The 22,434-nt window shown below is 43.8% G+C and overlaps 2 protein-coding genes and 1 non-coding gene across 4 annotated transcripts in view; all 3 read left to right on the top strand.

The window, feature by feature from the left end:
• The window catches only part of CLMP (CXADR like membrane protein), a 95,140-nt gene extending 82,669 nt beyond the window's left edge, over positions 1-12,471 (top strand). Inside the window, 6 exon segments of the mRNA XM_057317044.1 lie at positions 5,657-5,858; positions 6,553-6,720; positions 7,192-7,314; positions 8,122-8,263; positions 9,319-9,563; positions 9,566-12,471. Of these exon segments, the coding sequence (XP_057173027.1) occupies positions 5,657-5,858; positions 6,553-6,720; positions 7,192-7,314; positions 8,122-8,263; positions 9,319-9,563; positions 9,566-9,651 (966 nt within the window). The 3' untranslated portion in view covers positions 9,652-12,471.
• Positions 12,472-14,821: 2,350 nt separating this feature from the next.
• HSPA8 (heat shock protein family A (Hsp70) member 8) lies at positions 14,822-19,928 on the top strand. Of its 2 annotated transcripts, none has more exons than XM_044386574.3 (9): positions 14,822-15,097; positions 16,129-16,338; positions 16,675-16,880; positions 17,080-17,232; positions 17,333-17,888; positions 18,107-18,309; positions 18,550-18,748; positions 18,975-19,207; positions 19,506-19,928. In XM_044386574.3, exons 1-9 carry the CDS (start codon positions 15,076-15,078, stop codon positions 19,689-19,691), a joined length of 1,968 nt encoding a protein of 655 aa, XP_044242509.2. In that variant the 5' UTR covers positions 14,822-15,075; the 3' UTR covers positions 19,692-19,928. The 2 variants fall into 2 exon arrangements, with proteins under 2 accessions (XP_044242509.2, XP_026361319.1); XM_026505534.4 differs by lacking the exon at positions 14,822-15,097 and adding an exon at positions 15,272-15,376.
• Positions 17,955-18,042, top strand: LOC113260227 (small nucleolar RNA SNORD14). The gene has a single exon (XR_003317865.1). It is a non-coding gene; the product is annotated as a small nucleolar RNA SNORD14 (small nucleolar RNA).
• Positions 19,929-22,434: the final 2,506 nt, after the last annotated feature.

The raw sequence follows: 22,434 nt of genomic DNA, 5'->3' as shown, positions 1-22,434 counted from the left end.
TGGCTTACTCCAGCCACCTGGCCTCTTTGCCGTTCCTCAAACATGCCAAAGCATGCTTCCACCTTCGGGTCTCTCCTTGGCTTTTTTCTTCACTTAGAACTCCCCAAGGCTAGTTCGGAGTCTCCTTCAAGACATGATCTCATGTCTCCTTCCAGTGAGGTCTACTTTGACCAAACCTTATTTAAATTGCAGTCTGTCCCCCTGGCCTACAACTCCCCTTCCCTGCTCTATTATTTTCACAGTATTGTCAAATGTACCATACAATATTCTTCCATGTCTGTTTCCTGCCACCAGAATGCATGCTCCCCAAGGGCTGGGATTTTCACGTGCTGTGTTCACTGATATCTCCCAAGCACCTACAACAGATGCTGTTGGCAAATTGTGGAGGCTCAAAATTTGTTGAATAAATGACTGTGCTCTTGGATCTCTTTAGCTTAACATTCAAATCCAGCTTTTGCTCCCATTTTCTACCTCTGGATGGATGTGGATGGATGACTCCTCTTCCTCCTGCCCTCTCTCTCTTTCCTAAATATTCTCTAACTGGTCATCCTTACCGATTTGCTGTAAAATGTCCTTGAAGAGTTCATCTTAGCCGTCAGGAGCAGCTGGTGGTTCTGTCTCAGTGAAGCTAGCTTCCATTTCCCTGGCACCCCTCATCCCAATCAGAAGGAAACACTCCCACATGCTCTTCTCAGTAGGCCTGCAGGAATTCTAATTTAGAGACCCAGAGAGTTGAACTGTGAAACCACCTGCTGAGGCAGGGGGCTGGAGGGGAGTGGGGGCAGAGGAGAGCAGCCTTCAAGGGATCTAATTCCCCTTACTGTCATACCAATCATACCAACAGAGCATCGCTCTCTACCCCAGCCCGAACACCTGCCCCAACCCCCCCCCCACATACAGTATACCATGGGGAGGTCCCTCCCAAACATCATCTTCATGCTTAGACTCCAAATTTTCAGATGAATTATGGTCTAATTTTCCTCACATATTAATTTCCACAGAAATAGAAATTAACTTGTGGAATGCCCATAGCGATGTCCCTGTTTCCATATCCATAGCATGGCAGTGGTTCCTGTTAATAGAGATGCAAATGAACTTTGTCCAAAGGAGACTACAAATCTTTGTCCAATTCTCATTTGAACTTGTAAAATCTTTCTGGTTTCATCATTTATTAATGAGTTAAATAAAATCTTTGACACGTGCTTATATTCTATGTATATGAGAGTCATAATTTTACTTTTTTTTTTTTAAGTTGTTCTTTAAAATTGTAGGAGAGGGGAAAAAAAATCTTTTTCCCTTTCCCCTCCTAGGTTTTCCAGCTGGGGCACTGTAAATTAGACCAATAAAAGACAGATTTTTGTTGGTTGGTTTGTTTTCTCTCTTTAAAAATTAAAAAAAAAAATTCTTACTGAGATATATTTGACATATAACATTATATTAGTTTCAGGTGTACAACAAAGGGACAGGTTAATAGGAGAAAAACAGAAGTTTATTAACTTCCGTGTAGCATGTACGAAATGCGTGGGAGTAAGTACCCACAGATGAGTAACTCCAAGGGGTGGCTAGAATTTGGCCTATGTACCTAACTTGGTAGGGGAAAGGGAAGAGGAGGGAGGACACTTAAGGAAAAGCAAATGACTTTTGAGGAAGATAAACGGGCCCTTAGAAGAACAGATGGGAGATATGCTAGCTTGCGATCTTGTCTGTCTGGGTGTGGTGCTGATTTCTGGTCTCCTAGAAGAGAAGATTAGACTTGTTCTCAGGAGGGGATTTATGACACTTAAATTCTTTTGGGAGGCTCTGCCTTTAGGTCAAGGGACTTCAAGAACTCAAATGCCTTTAGCATTTGAAATTCTTATGCACATGCAAAGTGGCATATTCTGGGGTGGCATGTCCTGGCCCTCAACACTTTCATAGAACAATTTTCTTTGTATTGGTATCATCTCTAGCACAGTGCTAAGCACAGAGTATGTTTTCAGTAAATGTGTATTCAATAAAGGACTGAAGTGTTGCATTATAGCCTAGCCAAAGACAGTTAAGGGCAACAGACATATATGAAACCAGAATGCCCCAAGGATCTCCTGGACAATACCCAACATTATAGGAAGGGGATCTAGCAACCTATGAGCCCCAGTCTTTCACCATTTCTCCTCACATAAAAATGCTGTAAAGAGATGCTATGGGTGAGAGGGGAAAAAAACAAAGCCATTAGTCTGAGTGTCAGAACAGGGAAGGTTTCATGAGAAGTTAATATTAATTTTGGATTTGAAAGAATGAAAGGGAATTCTTTTTTTTTTTTTAAGATTTATTTATTCGAATCTCAAGCAGACTCCCCCCTGAGCACAGAGCCCATTGTCAGCTCTATCCCATGACCCCAAGATCATGACCTAAGCCGAAATCAAGAGCTGGACACTTAACCCACTGAGCCGCGCAGGTGCCCCAAAAGAATAAATAGGAATTCTTCATGTGGAGAGATGGAGAAAAGGGAGTTTCTCCATGGACAACTGCAGCGGGCAAAGGCATTGAGTACAAGAAAGCATGAGTCATATTACAGGAAGGGAGACAACATTATCTGATGGTACCCAGGTATGGGAGGTGGACAGAAATGGAAATGAGAGTGGGAAAGGTAATGCAGAAGTCACTGTGAGAACTACAGACTGAATCTGGTCATCATTCAGAGGTGGCAGGGAGCCACTGAAGGGTTCTGAGCCGGAAGACAGCTGATGTGAGTTTTACATTAGTATTAACCTGGCATCCACTTACATTGTTACGTAAGGTGGATTGGAGAGGGTAGAAATATACAGCAGCCAGGCAGCTGGAAATACCAAACCAGAGCTCAAAACTATGTCAGGACAGATAGAAGGATATGAGAATGATCACAACAGCGGTGCTGCTTGAAATGAGTGAGCAAAGTCGAATACCGAAAATGTCTTACGTTTATTATCAGCTACAGTGTCCACCTTGACTTTTCTCTTACTTTCTTCTCCCCCACGTTCCCCTGACCCAAGACTGTAAGGTCCCCAGGACAGGAGCTGTGTCTTATTTCTGCATGATTTTGGGCATAGTACCCTGGCATGCGAGCTCAATAAATAATTAGCTGATGAAAAAGAGCATGCAAAGAAAGGAAAAAACATGTGTCTCAGAAAGGTGGTGAGAGCAAAATGGATGATACCGAAGAGTTTTGATATAATGGAGAGAGAACTGGTGGACATTTTATTGAATGGCTTCAAATCTTTTCAGGAAAGCATTTGATGTGTTGCAGGGTGTCACGTGATTGAGGATGGGATTAAGGGCTTGAGTAGAGGGAAACAATTTGAACAGCTGCAGTCAGAAATGTGCACAGGACACTCCTGTATGCTTGTGGGCCTGTTTTTAGCACCCTTCTGTGTATCTGGAATGCTCCCTGCAGCCTCCTTCTCCCTGACTCTATTATAATCTCTCATTTAGTCTGCTTATCTTTCAAAGCCTAACTCAAATGCCTCCAACTTTTCTGGGACATTCTCTCTGATACTATTTCAAGTTAATTAATCCTTTGTCTATGTTTATACTTCTCTCCTTGTTAATCCCATTAGATTATGAATTACTTGAAGACAGGAAGAGGGTTTTTACTCATCTGTATGGGCACCCCCCGACCTGATGGGAAGCAGTCATCCCATAAATGTTTGCTGACATCTAAAATCAAATGAGTTTAAGAATATGCTGAATGGCAGAAAGGGCAAAGCTGAAGTCATATAGCTCGAAGTCTTGGTGGACCAGAGCAGCATGGTTTTTGTGACTAACAGGAGTGAGGTGATGGACAAACGGAACCAGGGAAGGATTCAAGAACTATAGGCTATGATGCAGGCAGATGAAATTTCACTAAAGCTCAAGATGATGATGATGATGATGATGATGACAACGACTATTTTTTAAGTAGGCTCCGCACTCAACGTGGGGCTTGAACACATGACCCCAACATCAAGAGTTGCATGCTCTACCCATTGAGCCAGCCAGATGCGCCAGGATTTTTGTTGTTGTTGTTGTTGTTGTTGTTGTTGTTAGAGAAATCTAAACTTTGGTGTCCCTACCTGGAAAAACAAAGACACAAAGACATGATGCTCATGTGTATTTTATGGTAGGAAGGGATGTAATTTTTTCCCAGCTGACTTCCTCTTACTAATCAACAGTGAAGCCCCCCAAAAGGAAAGCCAAACAATGAAGTCCTCCGTATCAGACTTGAATTTTAAGCATTGACTTCTGCTCTTTAACTCCTCTAGTCCCCTCGCCTGGACTCTAAACTTTTGTAAGAACAAAACAAATTGATTTAACAGTGTCACTTTTCTGCCTTCATTTCCAAATTTTCTGGAAGAGCACTTAATAAACAGTGGAATGAATGTAGATGGCCACAGGAAGTGGGAGAGAGGTAACTGGTATACCAGGACATGAACTAAATGGACTTAGATGGTTATTTTCAAATCCCAGTTCTGCTATTTGTCTGTGAAATGGGGATAATGGCTCCAGTATTCCCCTCTTATCTGTGCATTATATGTTCTAAAATCCCCCTGGATGCCTGAAACCATGAATAGTGCCAAATCCTATATATGCTATGTTTCTTCATTATACATTTATACCTTTGGTAATGTTTAATTTATAAATTAGGCACAGTAAGAAATTAAGATTAATAAAATAATTTAAAAGTTTTGTGAATGTGGTTTTTCTCTCCCTCTCTCAAAATCTTATTGTACTATACCCATCCTTCTTGTGCTGATGTGAAATGATACAGTGCCTCTGTGATGAGACGGAGTGAGGGGAATGACCCACGTTTTGTGATACAGTGTTAGGCTACAATTGGCCTTCTGACAATATGGCAGAAGGAGGATCATCTGCTTCTGGACCTCGGGTACTGAACCCATGGGAAGTGAAACCACAGAGAAGGGGAGGAACAACTTAACTTGCAAAAACACTATGTGAGAAATAAACTAGATGTAAAAGTACTGAGTAAAAGGAGTGTAGCATATTTTGAATAGCTCACATGCAGGTGGTAGGAAATTAAAAGTCAGAAAGGGTATGCAGGAGAGGGGTGCCTGGGTGGCTCAGTCTCTTGAGCCTCTAACTGGATTTTGGCTCAGGTCATGATCTCAAGGTGGTGCGATCGAGCCCTGTGTTGGGCTCTGCACTGGGCTGGGTGTAGAGCCTGCTTGCTCTCTCTCTCTCTCAAAAAAAAGGGGGGGAGGTTATGTAGGGGAAAGGTAAGTCTCCTCTCCATCCTTTTCTACCAAATCTCCTCACAGTCAACTCTAGGTACCCCGTGTGCATTTACTGTGCATCCCCTTGCCCCCCTGATTTAGCTGTGTAAACTTGACTGAACGCGTAATTCAAACGTAAAATGCCTTACCTATGAAATGACATGGTTCTGAGCGTTTAGTAAAACAGTTACCACTTTGTAATTAAAATGCTACACAAATAAGACGTGTTACCTTGGGAAGGAGAAGCAAGGCCTAGACAAACATATTGGACTTTTAACTTCATTTAGAACAGAGGTCCCCTGACCCTTAGAATCAGCCCCGGGCCTGACCGCTTTGTTCCATGAGGAGTACTCCCTTTCCTCATCTTGACATCAGCAAAAGATGAAGGCCGAGAGCCACACTGCTTGACCCTGCCTTGGTCTGTCCCACAGGTGATCACTTACTCCAGCCGTCATGTCTACAGTAACTTGACTGAGGAGCAGAAGGGCCGAGTGGCCTTTGCTTCCAATTTCCTGGCAGGAGATGCTTCGCTGCAGATTGAGCCTCTGAAGCCCAGTGATGAGGGCCGGTACAGCTGCAAGGTGAAGAATTCGGGGCGCTATGTGTGGAGCCATGTCATCTTAAAAGTCTTAGGTAAGCTAGAGTGCCCAGGTAACCGCCTCCATCTTATTAATAAGGTCTCTGTGAGGAACAGCCAAATGCCCCCTGGTGATACATATTTTTAATACCCTGTATTATACATTCAGAGATCACCTAGTGCAGTTCCCTGGGAAGAAGTATGTTCTATATTTTAGACATAATAAAAGACGAAAGAATAATCACGATTTTCCATGGGAGCCCATTGACAAAATTTAAATATCCTCTAATGTTTAAGTGGGATTCTTATATTTACCTTATATGTCTCAGATACGATTCAACTCCATTTCTGGTTTCTGGCAGCAAAAGCTACTAAGTTCTATTTAATTGCTTCCAAGTTGATGGATTTCTATCCCAGTTTCAGTATTAGTAAAATCACACTCAATTTCCCTAAAATTGCCAATTAAATAACAGTGTCTTCTTTGAGAAGGGACGAGGGAGTTTCTGAGGCAGCCTCTGAGAATTACAACAGCACCGCTGGAAGCAGCTGGGACTGGGTATATGTGTGTGCAGGGGATGGAGGTGGGTGTATTTCTGGGGGTGCTGTAAAGCATGGTTGCATGGCAAAAGACTACTGACTCCCCACTCAAAAGTTGGCCATAACAGATGCCTAGAGAAACAGCCCAACAGGGCATAGCTCTTCCACTGAAGCTCGTGTCTGGCGATCTTTGAAGCTTTTTCTTTTTGCCAGTGAGACCATCAAAGCCCAAATGTGAGTTGGAAGGAGAGCTGACAGAAGGAAGTGACGTGACTCTGCAGTGTGAGTCAGCCTCTGGCACAAAGCCCATCGTGTATTATTGGCAGCGAATCCGGGAGAAGGAGGGAGAGGTTGAGCATCTCCCTCCCAAGTCCAGGATTGGTAAGTCATCTTCCCACCAGTCTGCTGAGACAACAGAAAGGGTACTCTAGCCATGAATTCTAAATCTGGTTTTGTCAGCAACTCACCACGTGACCTTGAACACACTGCTGAACCTCTTTGAGCTTCTATTTTTCATCCATCAACCCGGAAAGAAAAAAGCATCCGTCTTCTCTTTCCTCCAATGGTACATAAAAGCGGCACAAGAAATGAGAGAGAGATGTACTGCATATCCAGTACCACATATCTAAGTACCGTGTTTACTCTCCCTTACACGTTCCCAGTCTTTCGTAACTCTCAAGGATGTGCAGTTTCAGAGACTGTTCCCCTTTCTTTCCACATTCCAAAAAATCTATCATCTCATCCTTACCAAATTGTATTAGAGAATCTTAGGTCAAAGATGCAATGAGGTAAACGGTACACAGAGACCCTGTCACTAAGAGGATTACAGTCCTTCCTTCTGCTTGTGTGTAGACCACAATAACCCTGGACGCGTTCTGCTACACAATCTCACCATGTCGTCCTCTGGGCTCTACCAGTGCACCGCAGGCAACGAAGCTGGCAAGGAAAGCTGTGTGGTGCGGGTGACCGTACGGTGTAAGTGTCCAAGGGGCTTGTTCCTGCTTTTGCATTGTGGTTAGGCGTAAAACACTTTAAATCACAAGTAAGAGTAAGGTCAAGGTAAAAACCTTTATTTCCAGAAGGACATGGCTATTGCTAAAATAAGTTCAGTAGTTGCGACGGCCGTTCCACTCTTGTAGCTAACTCTCTATTTAGGAACATGTGTGAATTTGTCAGCTCCCTAAAGAGATTTATTATGTCCAGGAGGGCACCAAATGGAGATTTCCTTTATAAATGTCAATTTCCCTTATAAAAGGGCAACCTCTACTTTGTTTTTAGAAATTCTCCTGTATCTGCTCTTTCTCATAGATAATCAGCTTAAGGGGACAGGTATCTGGCTGGCTTAGGCAGTGGAGGATAGACTCTTGATCTCAGGGTCATGAGTTCAAGCCCCACTCTGGGTGTGGAGCCTACTTCAAAAAAAAAATCAGCTTAAAATAGTCCTAATGCCAAAGAGGCATATTTTGGGGTAGCATGATCTGCTACCTTTCAACATCAAGGGGGTTAGTCATACACCAAGGGTCAATGGGAACTCAAGAAGATAGAAAGATCTGGAAATACTCACCTTGTCCAGGGCTTATGTTTTTGTTTGTTCTTTTAAGTAAATGCTGTTCCCGGTGTGGGGCTCAAACTCACAACCCCAAGATCAAGAGTCCTTGAGAGTAAGAGTCGCATACTCCACCTACTAAACCAGCCAGGCATCCCAGGGCTTATGTTTTTTAAGTTCACGTATTTCTTAGCTTATGTTTGGCTTTACCTCTGCTTTTGTTTCTGAGAAAATAGATGTACAAAGCATCGCCATGGTTGCAGGAGCGGTGACGGGCATGGTGGCTGGAGCTCTGCTGATTTTCCTCTTGGTGTGGCTGCTGATCCGAAGGAAAGAGAAAGAGAGATATGAGGAAGAAGAGAGACCTAATGAAATTAGGTAAACCTCCCTTCAAAATCCCTTCTACTAGACTTCCTTTCCAGAGCTAGCTTATAGTGACCAGCCAACATAAATGTTCCATTTCCTCTTTTATTATTTTTTTTAAGATACTTTATTTATTTGAGAGAGAAAGGAAGCCAGAGACACAGCAGGAGCCAGGGGCTGGGGTGGAGGGGAGTGGTGGGGCGGAGGCAGAGGGATAAGCAGACTCCCTGCTCAGTGGGGAGCCCAACTTGGGGCTTAGTCCTAGGACCCTGATATCGTGACCTGAGCTGAAGCAGACACTTAACTGACTGAGCCACCCAGGCACCCCTCCCATTTCCTCTTAACTATGAATCTGTTAAAAGGATTATTTTGGTTAGGTAAGGAGTTCCAGGCTAGGGATGGAAGGTCTGGTTTATCTTGCCTATATCCTCAACTGAGAATTAAAAGATCAACTTTATGTTACTTCGGATTCACTTCCACTTATAAAGGGCCTACAATAAAGAATGGGCATAAGCTATGGGCCTTGAAGGGGTTTACGTAGGGATGCCTGGGTGGGCTCAGTCGGTTACTCTTGATCTCAGCTCAGGTCTTAGATCTCAAGGTCATGAGTTCAAGCCCTGCATTGGGCTCCACACTGGGTGTGGAGCTTACTTAAAAAAATAAAAAATAAAAAAATAAAAGTATTGGGCAACCCCCTGGGATCCCCTCTCTCCTTGGGAGCTTTGTACTATCACTTTGCTGTCGCTCAATAAACCTGGCTTTGCTGCCTACCAATCAACCAGTCAGTCAATCAGGGTTTATGTAGAAAACCCCAAATCTCAATGGTAAGTGCTTACTCTCCTAATAGAGTTGACTTCAGGGCTACCAAAACATCCATTTGCCTCAGCCAACCATGAAGTCTCAGGGACTGCGGAAGTCCCCCTTCCCCTAAATGGCTGCCTTCCAGTGGTATCATGTGAAGTTTACAGCTTGAGGAATTTATTAGGAAATCTCAGAAGGAAACAACCGTAATGGAAGCTATCACAGTCTTGTCAGTATTAAAGTTTACCTTTGCTGTTTTTTCTCTCCAGAGAAGATGCAGAAGCCCCCAAAGCCCGCCTCGTGAAACCTAGTTCCTCCTCCTCAGGCTCTCAGAGCTCACGCTCTGGTTCTTCCTCTACTCGCTCCACAGCAAATAGTGCCTCACGCAGCCAGCGGACACTGTCGACTGAAGCAGCGCCCCAGCCAGGGCTGGCCACCCACGCATACAGCCTAGTGGGGCCAGAGGGGAGAGGTGCCGAACCAAAGAAAGTCCACCATGCTACCCTGACCAAAGCAGAACCACACCCAGCATGACCCCCAGCCAGAGCAGAGCCTTCCAAACCGTCTGGATTACAGTGGACTTGACTCCCATGCTTTCCTAGGAGTCAGGATCTTAGGACTCTTCTAGTCATTGAAGCTCAGTCACCAGCCACACAACTCCCTCGAACCAGATGACAGGCCATTTTAGTAGCAGTGAGCATTGCATGGATTCAAACGAGCACTTTCTTTGTATGACATCAAACGGGAAAAAGGGTGCAAACTGATCCTCTCCAAAAAGGCATCTCATGGTGCCTTGAGACCAGAGTGGGGAAAATCAGGGGTCCAAATCTGTGTATTTGTTGACCGGGACCTATGGTGGAAAAGGTTGGGGAAAGGGGAACTGAACACACTTAAAACTTCTCGCCTGAGATGTTTTCTATCAATACTTCGACTCACCATTGTCAAGAAGAAATGAGATGTTGTTCATAAATTTTCTATGCATTTCTGCAAACCTACTGGATTATTGTGATTATTCAGAGTCACGTGGAACCCACAGCCTTATATTTCATCTAGCTGCACCATGTACGGGGCATATTGCTTCTGAGAGATTTCAAAAAGGAAATACGCTTCTTCTGACCTGACTTCATTTACCATAAGGTTTGGATATGAATTTCACAACCAGTTGAACTAGTAGGAGGTGAAGAATGAGCTGAATTTCTCCCCCTCTACTCACTACTAATCTCCCACTTATATTAAACCGTAAGGGAACTAAGAAAGGAATTCAAAATGTGGGACAGGGGACTGTGAAAAACTTTCCATCTTAATGATGTTCAGAGGGTCACTGACAGATATCAGAAATATATACTGGAACATCTGTGGACTGTCCCTCAAATCAGACGTCTCTGAGGACTTCCCTGCTGGATATCTCTGGAGCAAAAAAATATTCACTGTGTGTCATTTGACAATGTTCTTGGAAGTCTTTTAGAGAAAGATTTTTCAGAGATGCTAAAAGATCTGATATATATCACTGCATTCTCTTCTGAGAACATATGAAATCAGAATTTCAAGACTAACTAAACTAGAAAGGGAACTTAGATCAGTTTTCTCTTAATATGTTGAGGAGTGGTATAGGGAAGTTGACTATTACACCAAACATGGAGCCTCCTCCACTTCTTTCATTTTAGGAGAAGGATGTAAACCTGGGATTTTTGATAATTCTAGGCCTTAAATTATCAAAAAGATCAGGGATTGCCAACATTTCTTAATGGCACTGCAAGTACGTCATAATCATTCCCTCTTGAGAGGCTGACACGGAGAGAAATTCGGTAATTTCCCAGCTTAGCCTCTGAGGAAGTCCAGGTCTGGGAAGGAAAGGGAATTATATTTAGGGAAGGGATGGTGAGGATAACTCGTGGGTGGCAGGACAGGGCTGGACTAGTGACTGCTAACATTCGAACTGACACCATCTTGGAAACAATGAACAGAAATGATTCACCAGGATAATCATCAAAGAGTTGATTCATGGAAGAAAGGTGTGTGAGAAATAAAAAGAAAAGCAGCAGCCTCCAATACAAGAACTTGCCTTTTTAATAGTGTTGACTATTCTGTGAGTCAAATTCATCCTATGGCAAGGATGGTAGATCTGAAATAGCCCCACAAGGACCTTAGGGCAAATGTCAACAGATCACCATTGGTAGTGCAAAATATTTATGATTAAAAGGGCAAGTTACGGGGAAGAGAAAAGTCATGCTGAATCTGGAGATGAAAGCATTGTTTCTAAAATGGGAATCAGATGCTTGCAGAGAAAAGGCAGATCTGGGATTTGGCCCCATTTCTCTGGTTTTTCAGTTCTACATTTCTCACAAAACAGTCCTCATATAGTGCAAATGCATTTCCTTCTAGGGTCCTTTAAGAAATGGGGGTTTATCCTTGGGTGAAAATTGTAATCTGAGGTTTGTCTTCCTTTTAAAAAAAGCTGGGAAATAAGAGACATTGAGGAAGTAATGTAAAGAATGTCTGCTATTACTTTGAGAAGGCTGGCATATTTGGAATGCTTCTTATACTAACACTGCCTCATTGTAAGATAGAAACCCCTTCCATACTCTACTTTTTTATTCTTCTGGTAGTGTGGTAACCTATCACCTCTGCTATGTAATTCTGAGAATTCTCATTCCTAGAGTACCTGAGCCAAACAAGTACACTATGGAGGCTGCAGCTGTACCATCACAAGCAATTTGCTCTTATCATTATTTACTACCTTTGAACCTGTTTCCTGTGTATGCCTTTGAAAGCAGGAAATCAGTCCCCTTTGCATGATATGGAGATTTAGGTTATTTAAACATGTTAGTTACTAAAAGACTAAAATACCAGTTGAATATCCAGATTTTGGAAATCTATTCACACTGGAAATCTACAAAAAAATTCACAAAACAGGTAACTACCTAAAATCTGAGAAATTCTAAGGAATTAAAAATTCTAAGCGATAAGGTGCTTAAGTTTTAGCAATGAGAGTACACTTCTCTTGGAGTCAGGTTTTTGGGTTCAGATATGGTGAGCTCTGGGCCTAAGATAAAGTTTTGAGACACTACTGGCTTCAAACCATATTCCATTAAGTCAAATAAATCTGATCCTTTAATATGAAACAAAAAGGCAAGATAGCTGAAAAGTAGAAAAAAAATGTTTGTGAGAAGAAGATACTGATGGAATGATGTGAATGTTTGGAGAATAACCATTTCAATGCCCTTGTTGTTACACTGTATAAAAATAATTTCAGAATTGCTGTTGCAAAAAGACATAATTTTGCTTCATTTCTGGTGTTAAGCTGTTTATATTTTAAATTCTAAGTTGCCTTGTAATTGAGACTGTATTTGATCACAAAAACCAAATATTTATTACAGCTGTATCTGTATCAGCAATTAAAAAATAAATAAGGTGATACCGTAGGAGAAGCTGAAGGTCATATAACCTGCACTGGAAATTTGTTCATTAGCTTGCTGCCAAAAGAAGAGAAGAACTCAGTCTGAGTATGATCCATTATTTATTAATTTCAGTGACAAACATACCAGGCACTATTTTTTCACAAAGCAAGATGCTTAGTAGTACTGGAGATACCAAGTTATGACAGAGATCCTGCTCTTAAGGACTTTATCAAAATAAATAAAATATTTTATACCAAGGTGAAATGCCAACAGAACAACACATTAGGGGGTTCAAACTAATCTCAAAAGAAGCAAGCACTCAGAGATTCAAATAAATCTGAAAAAAATCTCCACAAAATTAAATGAGGTAATACATGCAAAGCACTTAGAGCAGTGCTTGGTATGTGACAGGGGCTGAAATATGTTCATCATGACCCCAACCCCCAGTCAGAAACCCTAGGCCTCAGACTTCTTCACTGCAGTCCCTATGCCCCCAAATTTTAATTTTCCATCCTGAATGTATCTGAAACCTTGTGCACTTAAAGAGGTGGAGCCAGGACATTCACCTTATTGAGCTTTAAATACATAAAGCCTGAATCATTCTATTTAATAAGAGCATAGTCCAAGTTCTACAATATATTTTGAGTGACTGGACACAGGTTATCTATTCTGCTTTCTTTAATCACTGCTGTTAGGTGGGCTACTCCAAGCCGTTGGGCCCTTGTTTTATTTCCCAATGGTTCAATAGTTAAAATGTTGTAGGTAGTCCAGAGGTTAAAAGCTGCAAAATGCAGGGTATAGTTCAGAGATTGTACATGATAGGCTGAGTGGGAAAAAGATTATAGGTATCAAAGAAAATTGAAAGGAGCCTCCCACAGCACACATCTTCCTCTTCCTGGAGTTGGGGAGTTACATGTGTTTCTAGAAAGAAAATTATACTATAGTGTAACAAAAAAACAGACCAAGGATTCTGGAATCAAAAGCGCTAGCTTCCGTTCTAGCTCAGCCAGCTGTAAATCCTACAAATAACATCTCTGAACCTCATTTCTCTCCTAATACCAGAACGTATATCTCAGAAAACTGTTTTGATGATTCCATGATACGACAAATGAAAGCACTTTGTACGCTGTAAAAGCATCATATAACATTGATTTCTTGGGAGGTGGGGAGTAATTTAAGTATATGCCCTCCACGTGCTCAAGCCAACATTGCCCTCCGCCCCAAGGCAAATGTGAAAAGAAAATTCTTCCTTCATATATTTGAATCTGTCTCGAGGCTTTACTGGCTTTGACAAGGACAAGGTGTCCTCTTCTGACAGCCTTTTTGGAGGCACTGTCTGGAAGGTCTTTCTAATTCCAGTCACCCCACTGTATTAGGTAGTTTTAAAAGAATCTTTCATTTATCTGCTCATTTATCTATTAAACAAGAATATCAGCTGCCCTGCGTGTTTGAAAGAACACCCTGGAAAACATTTCAAGGAACTGAGAAAGGCTCTTAGAATGACAAGGCCCAAATACCTGCCACCATGCACCACAATTTAATTCTAAGTATTATTGTTTTGTGGACTTGATTAGTATTTTCAGGATGCCTCTGAACGATCTCTCGTTTAGTTTTTTGTACGTCAAGAAAGGAAAAATAATACATCATGTAACTAAAAATAAAAGAGGCTCAAAGTCTAAATCAAGGACACGGGGCTACTGGAACCCAGGTTCCTAATGCCGGATTCTCCTACACGGAAAAGACTTGCTAGCTTTTCATTTCTTTCACAAATTAACTGAGAAGTGTGGGATTTGGCTGTGGGGAGAGGGAGAGCCCAGAAGCCGAACCCGTTTTGGCGGGAGGTGGGGAGTGGCGGAGTTGTCTGGACTCAAGGAAGCGGGTTTGGCCCTTTATTTCGCTGAGGGTTCAGACACACGATCCGGCCCAGGTGGTTCTGAGAGGCCGGACCCCCTCCAAACTCTGCATCGAGGGCTGCCGGCCTTCAGCTGCCACGGTGACAGAGAATTCTGGACGACGGCCTGGCTAATCTGTTCCCCCCACCCCCCCGCTTGGGCGCGGCTCCCTCCAGCCCCAGATCTGCATACCCCCAAGCAAGTCACCCTAGCAGCGCCCAAGGGTCGGTAACTCCCCCCCCCCCCCCCGGCCCCTAGTGCTCAGGCCTAGTCCAAAGCCACACCAGGTAGTAAACGTGGGACCATGAAACCTGGGAGGGCCTAGAGGACCCCATATAACGCCAAAATGGGGGTTGGGGGAAACAGAACGAGGACTGGGGGGGAGGGGCGCAACAACCTTCGCGGCCATTTTGTCCTCGCTCTACTTCCGTCTTCCTTCCCGGGCTGCCGGCTCCGGACCCCTCCCTTCAGGCCTTGCGCTCGTCCTCCCGCGGTTCCGCGTAGATCCAGATCGCGGCCAGTGCTGCTGTTATTGGCTGGTTCCAAATTTGCCCGCCCCTCTTCCTCCTCCTCCTTCCGTCCCCTCCCGCCCGCGCTTACTGGTAGCGCCTGCGCAGAAGAGGACGCTCCTTTGCCTCCCCACCCCCCCGCCCGGGGTGACTGAGGACTCCCGCGCGCGGGCTCTCTCGGCTCCACCCTTCCTTTCCCCGGGGCCGTTCGGAGAGCGGGGGCGAGAATGAAAGTTCCAGAACGCTGCGGTGAGTGCGTCATCGCGAGGGGGGGTGGAATGGGGGCGGGAGTGGGCGAGGCCCGAGGGGTAGAGCCGGCTTAGTCATTGGGGCTCGTAGAGGTGGCCGCACGCCCATTGGCCGAAGAAGCCATGATGGGCAGCCGGCAGGGGTGGACCCCTTCTGGAAGGTTCTGAGGCAGGGTATAAGAGACAGGGTGGCGGGCGGAAACCGGTCTCATTGAACGCGGGGCGACATTGCCAGGCAGCTGTTTTTTTTTTTTCAAGCCGAGCCAGGCCCACAGAGAAGGTGAGGTTTCCGTCCTGTGATGATGTGGTAGTTCTTCAGGAGCCTGCATCCCGCGCCTGGGCTGAGCGGGTTTGCGGCACCTTGATGGTTTCTGAGCGTTCATGTAGGCGGAGGGCCCTGAACCTTCTGCCCAGTTGGGGCTCTCTCCTTCTCGGGAGGCGGCGGACCTGGTATGCGACCGGGCGGGAAAGTCGGGGCGTGGGCTGCAGGCCGTGATGGCCGACGCGGGGCCAGGGCGGCGCCCGCACGGACGACGGGGCAAGGGCCGCATCCAAGCTGGGTGGGGGGGAGGGCGGAAGTCTGGCGCCCTGGAGCAGACCTTCCTTAGATCCTCAGAGCAGGAAGCCGCCATTGGCACGCGCCCAACGCGGGGGAGGAGGGCTCTTGAGCACGTAAGACGGGCCGTATTGTGGTGCCTCTCGGAGCGCTGGTCGCAAGGAGGGGGGAGGGAGAAGGTCGGGCTCTGGGCTCGAGACCACGTGCTCGGTACGGTATGGTCACAGACCCTCAGGGAAGGTGCTTGCTTCGGTCTGGCCTGGGCCCAGCTGCGGTTGGCACGGTAACTTCGACTGCAGCATTTCGTGCACTGGTCGTTCCGCGTGGTTTTTACACAAGGGCAGGGTTTCTGGAGGAGGTGCTACTAAGTGAAACAAACCTTGGCCAAAGTGCTTATACTTGATGGCCTAGGTTTCATAGTAAGCGTTTCTGAGCGTTTAATTGCCTTTTCAAACCATGGGCTTCTTTTTTTCCAGCAACCATGTCTAAGGGACCTGCAGTTGGCATTGATCTTGGCACCACCTACTCTTGTGTGGGTGTCTTCCAGCATGGAAAAGTGGAAATAATTGCCAATGATCAGGGAAACCGAACCACCCCAAGTTACGTCGCTTTCACTGACACCGAACGATTGATCGGTGATGCCGCAAAGAATCAAGTTGCGATGAACCCCACCAACACAGTTTTTGGTAAGCCGTTAATTTAGGCACAGTGACATGAGTTTAAGTGGCTTAGATGGCGTGTAATTTGAAAGTCAGAAGTTCATGGAATATAAGGCAGCCATGAAAGCCCGGAAAAAAGGAAAGCTGTTTTTTAAAATGTCGAGTAGTGGGGATTCTATAACTTCATGTAAAAGAAAACGGAAGTAATTCTAGAATAGAAAACTTGAGTAACTGCCATAGAGAATGTAAGCCTATTTACTATTCTGGAGTTGCTGGGCCTCTTGGGGGTCAAGTAATGATGGACCAGGGTTCTTATTGGGTAGTTGTAGTGTAACAACATTTACATTGGATAACCTTTTACAGATGCCAAACGCCTGATTGGACGTAGGTTTGATGATGCTGTTGTCCAGTCTGATATGAAGCATTGGCCTTTCATGGTGGTGAATGATGCTGGCAGGCCCAAGGTCCAAGTAGAATACAAGGGAGAGACAAAAAGTTTCTATCCAGAGGAAGTGTCCTCTATGGTTTTGACAAAGATGAAGGAAATCGCAGAAGCCTACCTTGGGAAGGTGAGTAGTGTGCAACCCCACAGGGAGGTAGTTGCTGTATTATGCACCAGATTCCCTAATGAATGGAATTCATGGGGTTTTGACTGACCAGATTACCTTTTAAAAGTGTGGTTGTGTCCTAAGTGCATGCAGAGGCAATGGGATGATGGGACTGACAGTTTAAGGAATGGACTACAAAAACAATATCTTTTGTTTCTAGACTGTTACCAATGCAGTTGTCACAGTACCTGCCTACTTCAATGACTCTCAGCGTCAGGCTACCAAAGATGCTGGAACTATTGCTGGTCTCAATGTACTTAGAATCATCAATGAGCCAACTGCTGCTGCTATTGCTTATGGCTTGGACAAAAAGGTATGTACCATCTATTTGTAAAGAAGAGGACTCATTTTACTGTAGATGGGAGCGGAGATTTTGGATAAGGAGTAGTAATTACCTTGTATCTTAATTGCAGGTTGGAGCTGAAAGGAATGTGCTGATCTTTGACTTAGGAGGTGGCACTTTTGATGTGTCTATCCTTACTATTGAAGATGGAATCTTCGAGGTCAAATCCACAGCTGGAGACACCCACTTAGGTGGAGAAGACTTTGATAACCGAATGGTCAACCATTTTATTGCAGAGTTCAAACGCAAACATAAGAAGGACATCAGTGAAAACAAGAGGGCAGTTCGTCGTCTCCGTACTGCTTGTGAACGTGCTAAGCGTACACTTTCTTCCAGCACCCAGGCCAGTATTGAGATTGATTCTCTGTATGAAGGAATCGACTTCTATACCTCTATTACTCGTGCCCGCTTTGAAGAATTAAATGCTGACCTGTTCCGTGGCACCCTGGACCCTGTAGAGAAAGCCCTTCGGGATGCTAAGCTAGACAAGTCTCAGATCCACGATATTGTCCTGGTGGGTGGTTCTACCCGTATCCCCAAGATTCAGAAACTTCTACAAGATTTTTTCAACGGAAAAGAACTGAATAAGAGCATCAACCCTGATGAGGCTGTTGCTTACGGTGCAGGTAATAATCCCTCTATCCTAGTTTTAAACAGTTCTAACAGATGGCCTGTCAGGCCCCAAGCTCATTTCGCTGTGATGATTGATTGTTTAAACATTCGTAGTTTCCACCAAAAGCTTAGCTGATGATGGCCAAACTTCCTTGGATGTCTGAGCGATCAACATTTGTTCGTGAGGTAATGAGGTGGTTGGGATTTTTTTAACCAATTGCTTTTACTTCAGCTGTCCAGGCAGCCATCCTTTCTGGAGACAAATCTGAAAATGTTCAAGATTTGCTGCTGTTGGATGTCACTCCACTTTCTCTTGGCATTGAAACTGCTGGAGGAGTCATGACTGTTCTCATCAAGCGTAATACAACCATTCCTACCAAACAGACACAAACCTTTACTACCTACTCCGACAACCAGCCTGGTGTGCTTATTCAGGTATATTTTATGTTGTGTTGGTATTTTGGCTGCACTTGGTCCTGTGAAACTTTGGGAAGACTTGTCCCGCTGTGATGATTTGACTTAAACCATTCGTAGTTTCCACCAGAAGTCTAGTGTTGGTCAGTTCCTTCCTTGGATGTCTGAGCGATCAGTCTTTCCTAATTTTACTTTACACAAATCTGGAAACTGGGGCAGTCATCTTAACTGCTTCATAGTAATTTTTTAATTCCTACCTAGGTGTATGAAGGTGAGCGTGCTATGACCAAGGATAACAACCTACTTGGCAAGTTCGAACTCACAGGCATTCCTCCTGCTCCTCGTGGTGTTCCTCAGATCGAAGTCACTTTTGATATTGATGCTAATGGTATCCTTAATGTCTCTGCTGTGGATAAGAGCACAGGGAAAGAAAACAAGATTACCATCACTAACGACAAGGGTAAGTTAACAGCACAACTTTGAGTTAACTTAATTGCGTTTTGTGTGAAATAGCTTGGGTCATAAGGATCTTTTTTTTTTTTTTTTTTTCAAAAATTTCAACTGCCCAAGGATATATTAGCCAAGAAAGCATTTCCTGGAATTCCTGTTTTTAATGGGTTACAAACATTGCAGGGTATACCACTTTAAGGTTCAGCTTTAATTAAAAAGACTGGTTAACTTCATAGGCCGCTTGAGTAAGGAAGACATTGAGCGCATGGTGCAGGAAGCTGAGAAGTACAAAGCTGAAGATGAGAAACAGCGGGACAAGGTGTCTTCAAAGAATTCACTTGAGTCCTATGCATTCAACATGAAAGCAACTGTTGAAGATGAAAAACTTCAGGGCAAGATTAATGATGAGGACAAACAGAAGATTCTTGATAAGTGCAATGAAATCATCAATTGGCTTGATAAGAACCAGGTTTGTAATCTTTACTATACTATAATGGAAGGTGGGGGTGGTTAAAGGGCTTCAGCAAAAGATGAGATGGGGGTCTTAATAGGTCACGATGATGAATGGTCCACACATTCGCGGTTTCCACCAGAATTCCCGATGTTGGCAGCTAGATTCCTTCCTTGGATGTCTGAGTGACCCAAGATTTCATGGGTAGTGAAGACTTGAATGTGATAGGCTTCTGTGTCTATTCTGTAACAGATTGCACCAGACCTGAAGTTTCCTTTATTTGAGGAACCTGTAGTAAAATTTTTTTTCTTTTCAGACTGCAGAGAAGGAAGAGTTTGAACATCAGCAGAAAGAGCTGGAGAAAGTCTGCAACCCCATCATTACCAAGCTGTACCAGAGTGCAGGGGGCATGCCAGGAGGAATGCCTGGAGGCTTCCCTGGTGGTGGAGCTCCTCCCTCTGGTGGTGCCTCCTCTGGGCCCACCATTGAAGAGGTTGATTAAGACAATTTAATAGGTCTAGCATTGTTCCACACAAAATACTCGAAGGACCCAAATTTGTAGCAAATTCCATGGCAGTTTTAACGTTGAGCTGCTAAAGTAAATAAACTGGGCATTCTTGATACTTGAATATGGAATATGTGCACAGGGAAAGGAAATAAACATTGCACTTTATAAGCACTGTATTGTTAAGTGGAAAATGCAATGTCTTAAATAAAACTGTATTTAAAATTGGCACCATACAGTTGTCTGACTCCATGTGTACAAGGGCAGCATGCAGCATTTGATGGGGGAGGTTGGATATTTCTTGGCCTTGTGGTAAAAGACCCAAAACAGTATTTGGATAGTAAAATAGAGGAATTTCAACAAATTTGAATCTGTATAGAGTGTGGTTTGGGTTTATGATGAACTAGATTCATGATCACTACATACTACAGTAAAATGAAAGTTGGGGTAGCTGTTGGTGGGGAAAGAAGTAATTAGAGAAAGGGGTATCTAAAATGTTTGCTTCATCTGGCTTGATGAATGAACTGGTTCTCCATTGTAGGGTTAAGTTTGGGGATGGCCAGTTGAACAGTGGAATAGCCAGTCATTGGAAGCAGTTTATTGAGCATGTGCAACTGTTAACAGATGGAGCATATTCCCTCTAAAGCCTTATGTTCTCCCAGGGGAGATTGTATTCTCAATTTGTCAGGGCTGGGAGAACTGGCTGCAGAGTTGAGGGGTGGGGGTTGTTCACTAGAATCAATTGAGAGACCTGGAATATCTACTTCTGGTTTCATGGGACTTAGCCTAACTCAAAAGGACTTGAAGCTGAGCTGATTACCAGTTCTGCTTGACAAATTTACACTGGATTGCTTTTGGGTAAGTCTGGTTTTAGTAAGCCCTGCGTGGTTGGTCTTGGTTGTGTTAGTAAATGCATTGAGAACTTAAGCTTTGACAGTAAATTGGCGTTCGGCTGCATGCCAGAAGTACTCAGGCTTTTTGGAATTTGAGTCTCATAAAAGTCATGCGCATGTGTCATTTTGTCATGATGGGCCTCAGTCCAAGCCTGAAGCAAGGAAAGAAACAGGTTAAAGGTGATTGTTAAATATGTTGACAAGGCTTGGTGGTGCTACACCATCTGCCACCTGGTGGTCAATTAGAAGAAATGAATCCTGGCATGTGGTAAGGTCTTAACTATGTACTCAGAGCAGAAGAGCCCAAACCTTGATAGCTACTAAACCTTTCCCGGTCTTAGGAACTGTTGGTTCCTGGGTGACCTGGTATTATACATTATATTTGGATTTCATAAGATTATTTTGTAGTGATTGCAATACTTAAGCATTAGGCAAGGTCTGTAAGAATAGCCGAGACCTCATTCATACAGAGGCCATTTTCTTCTAAATGGTTAACGGTACTTTAATAGACCTTGGTGATTCAGGAGTGTATCCATGTAATGCTTGGAGTCTCCAGAGATTTATGGTACCATACATGATTTATATTTGCTTTCCCTTATCTTTTTCAAGGATCACAAATTTAAAAAGCAATGCATGATCTTTGGGGAAGGCCCAGGCCTTCTGTATAACTAATATGTTTTTTTTTTACCACTTATGTGACCTGGGTTTTAGTTATATTTGTTAATATGTACATTCTTTATGAACGGGAGCGAACAATTTTGAGTCTACTCCACTCAAAAGAAATGTAATCTCTTTTGTTCTTCTGAAATCATGGGATCTTGGTAAGAAAATTGTGGGGATCAGATGTGATTAGTGAAAAAACAGCACAAGACAAAGCCCAACCAAGTTGATTGGTTCTAGCTATTGCAAGTTGAACTTCCAAGTTAAAGGTGTATCCATGAATTCTGTTAGTGAAACAAACGGGTTTGAAAAATGGTTTCCCTTATGCAAATGGAAGAAGTTGGGCTTATATACTAGGAAATAATGGAGCTTTGAGAAGAAGGTGAAATTATTGTCTGGATTTTTTTTTAAAGCTGATCTGAACAAGGTGGTGTTTACAGTTGACGCAGGTTCAGAGTTGATCTCAAATTGCACAGGAGAGGGAATCCAGATACTCAAATTCTGGCAGGCTTTACTCCAAGACCATCACAGCGTGAATTAAACACTAGCTCAAGGGGCGCCTGGGTGACTCAGTTGATTAAGTGTCTGCTTTCTGCTCAGGTCATGATCCCAGGGTCCTGGGATATATCCCCTCATTGGCTCTCTGCTCAGCGGGGAACGTGCTGCCCCCTCTGCCTGCTGCCCCCTTTGTTTGTGCTCTCTGTCAAAATCTTAAAAAACACTAGCTCAACGCAGCACCTGGGATTCACACTTATTGGAATGAATATTTTCTTTTTAAAAATTTTATTAGCACAAGCATGGGGAGTAGCAGAGGGGGAGAGAGGAGCAGGCTCCCCACTGAGCAGAGGCTCAATCTCAGGACCCTGGGATCATGACCTGAGCGAGCCAAAGGCAGACACTTAACCAACTGAGCCACGCAGGCGCCCCTGGAAGGAATATTTTCTTAAAGGAGTTTTGTAATCCTGCTCCTTAACACATGCAATTATGTACTTAGTAACTTGGTCTGTATTCATCTGGTAGTTCCTCGATGGAGTTCATGGTCAGTAATTTTTTTTGTTTGTTTGCCTTTTGCAAGTTGCATTCTAAGTAATCTGGGCATTTAAGGAGCTCAGTGACTCAAACCAAATTTTGTCTTTATTTTGTGTTTAATTATTAGGTTCCTGCTGTGAGATAAGTCTGGTTTGGGG

The sequence above is a fragment of the Ursus arctos genome, unplaced genomic scaffold (assembly GCF_023065955.2).
Source record: "Ursus arctos isolate Adak ecotype North America unplaced genomic scaffold, UrsArc2.0 scaffold_22, whole genome shotgun sequence".
In the NCBI taxonomy this organism is placed as follows: Eukaryota; Metazoa; Chordata; class Mammalia; order Carnivora; family Ursidae; genus Ursus; species Ursus arctos.
The sequence above is the reverse complement of the archived record's forward strand: the minus strand, read 5'-3'. Positions and strand labels throughout refer to the sequence as shown.

Coding starts and splice junctions, on each gene's coding strand:
- HSPA8 (XM_044386574.3), top strand. CDS start 15,076: ATGAAAGTTCCAGAACGCTGCG. Junction 16,881..17,079: donor CAGAAGCCTACCTTGGGAAG/GTGAGTAGTGTG, acceptor TTTTGTTTCTAG/ACTGTTACCAATGCAGTTGT. Junction 18,749..18,974: donor TACCATCACTAACGACAAGG/GTAAGTTAACAG, acceptor TTAACTTCATAG/GCCGCTTGAGTAAGGAAGAC.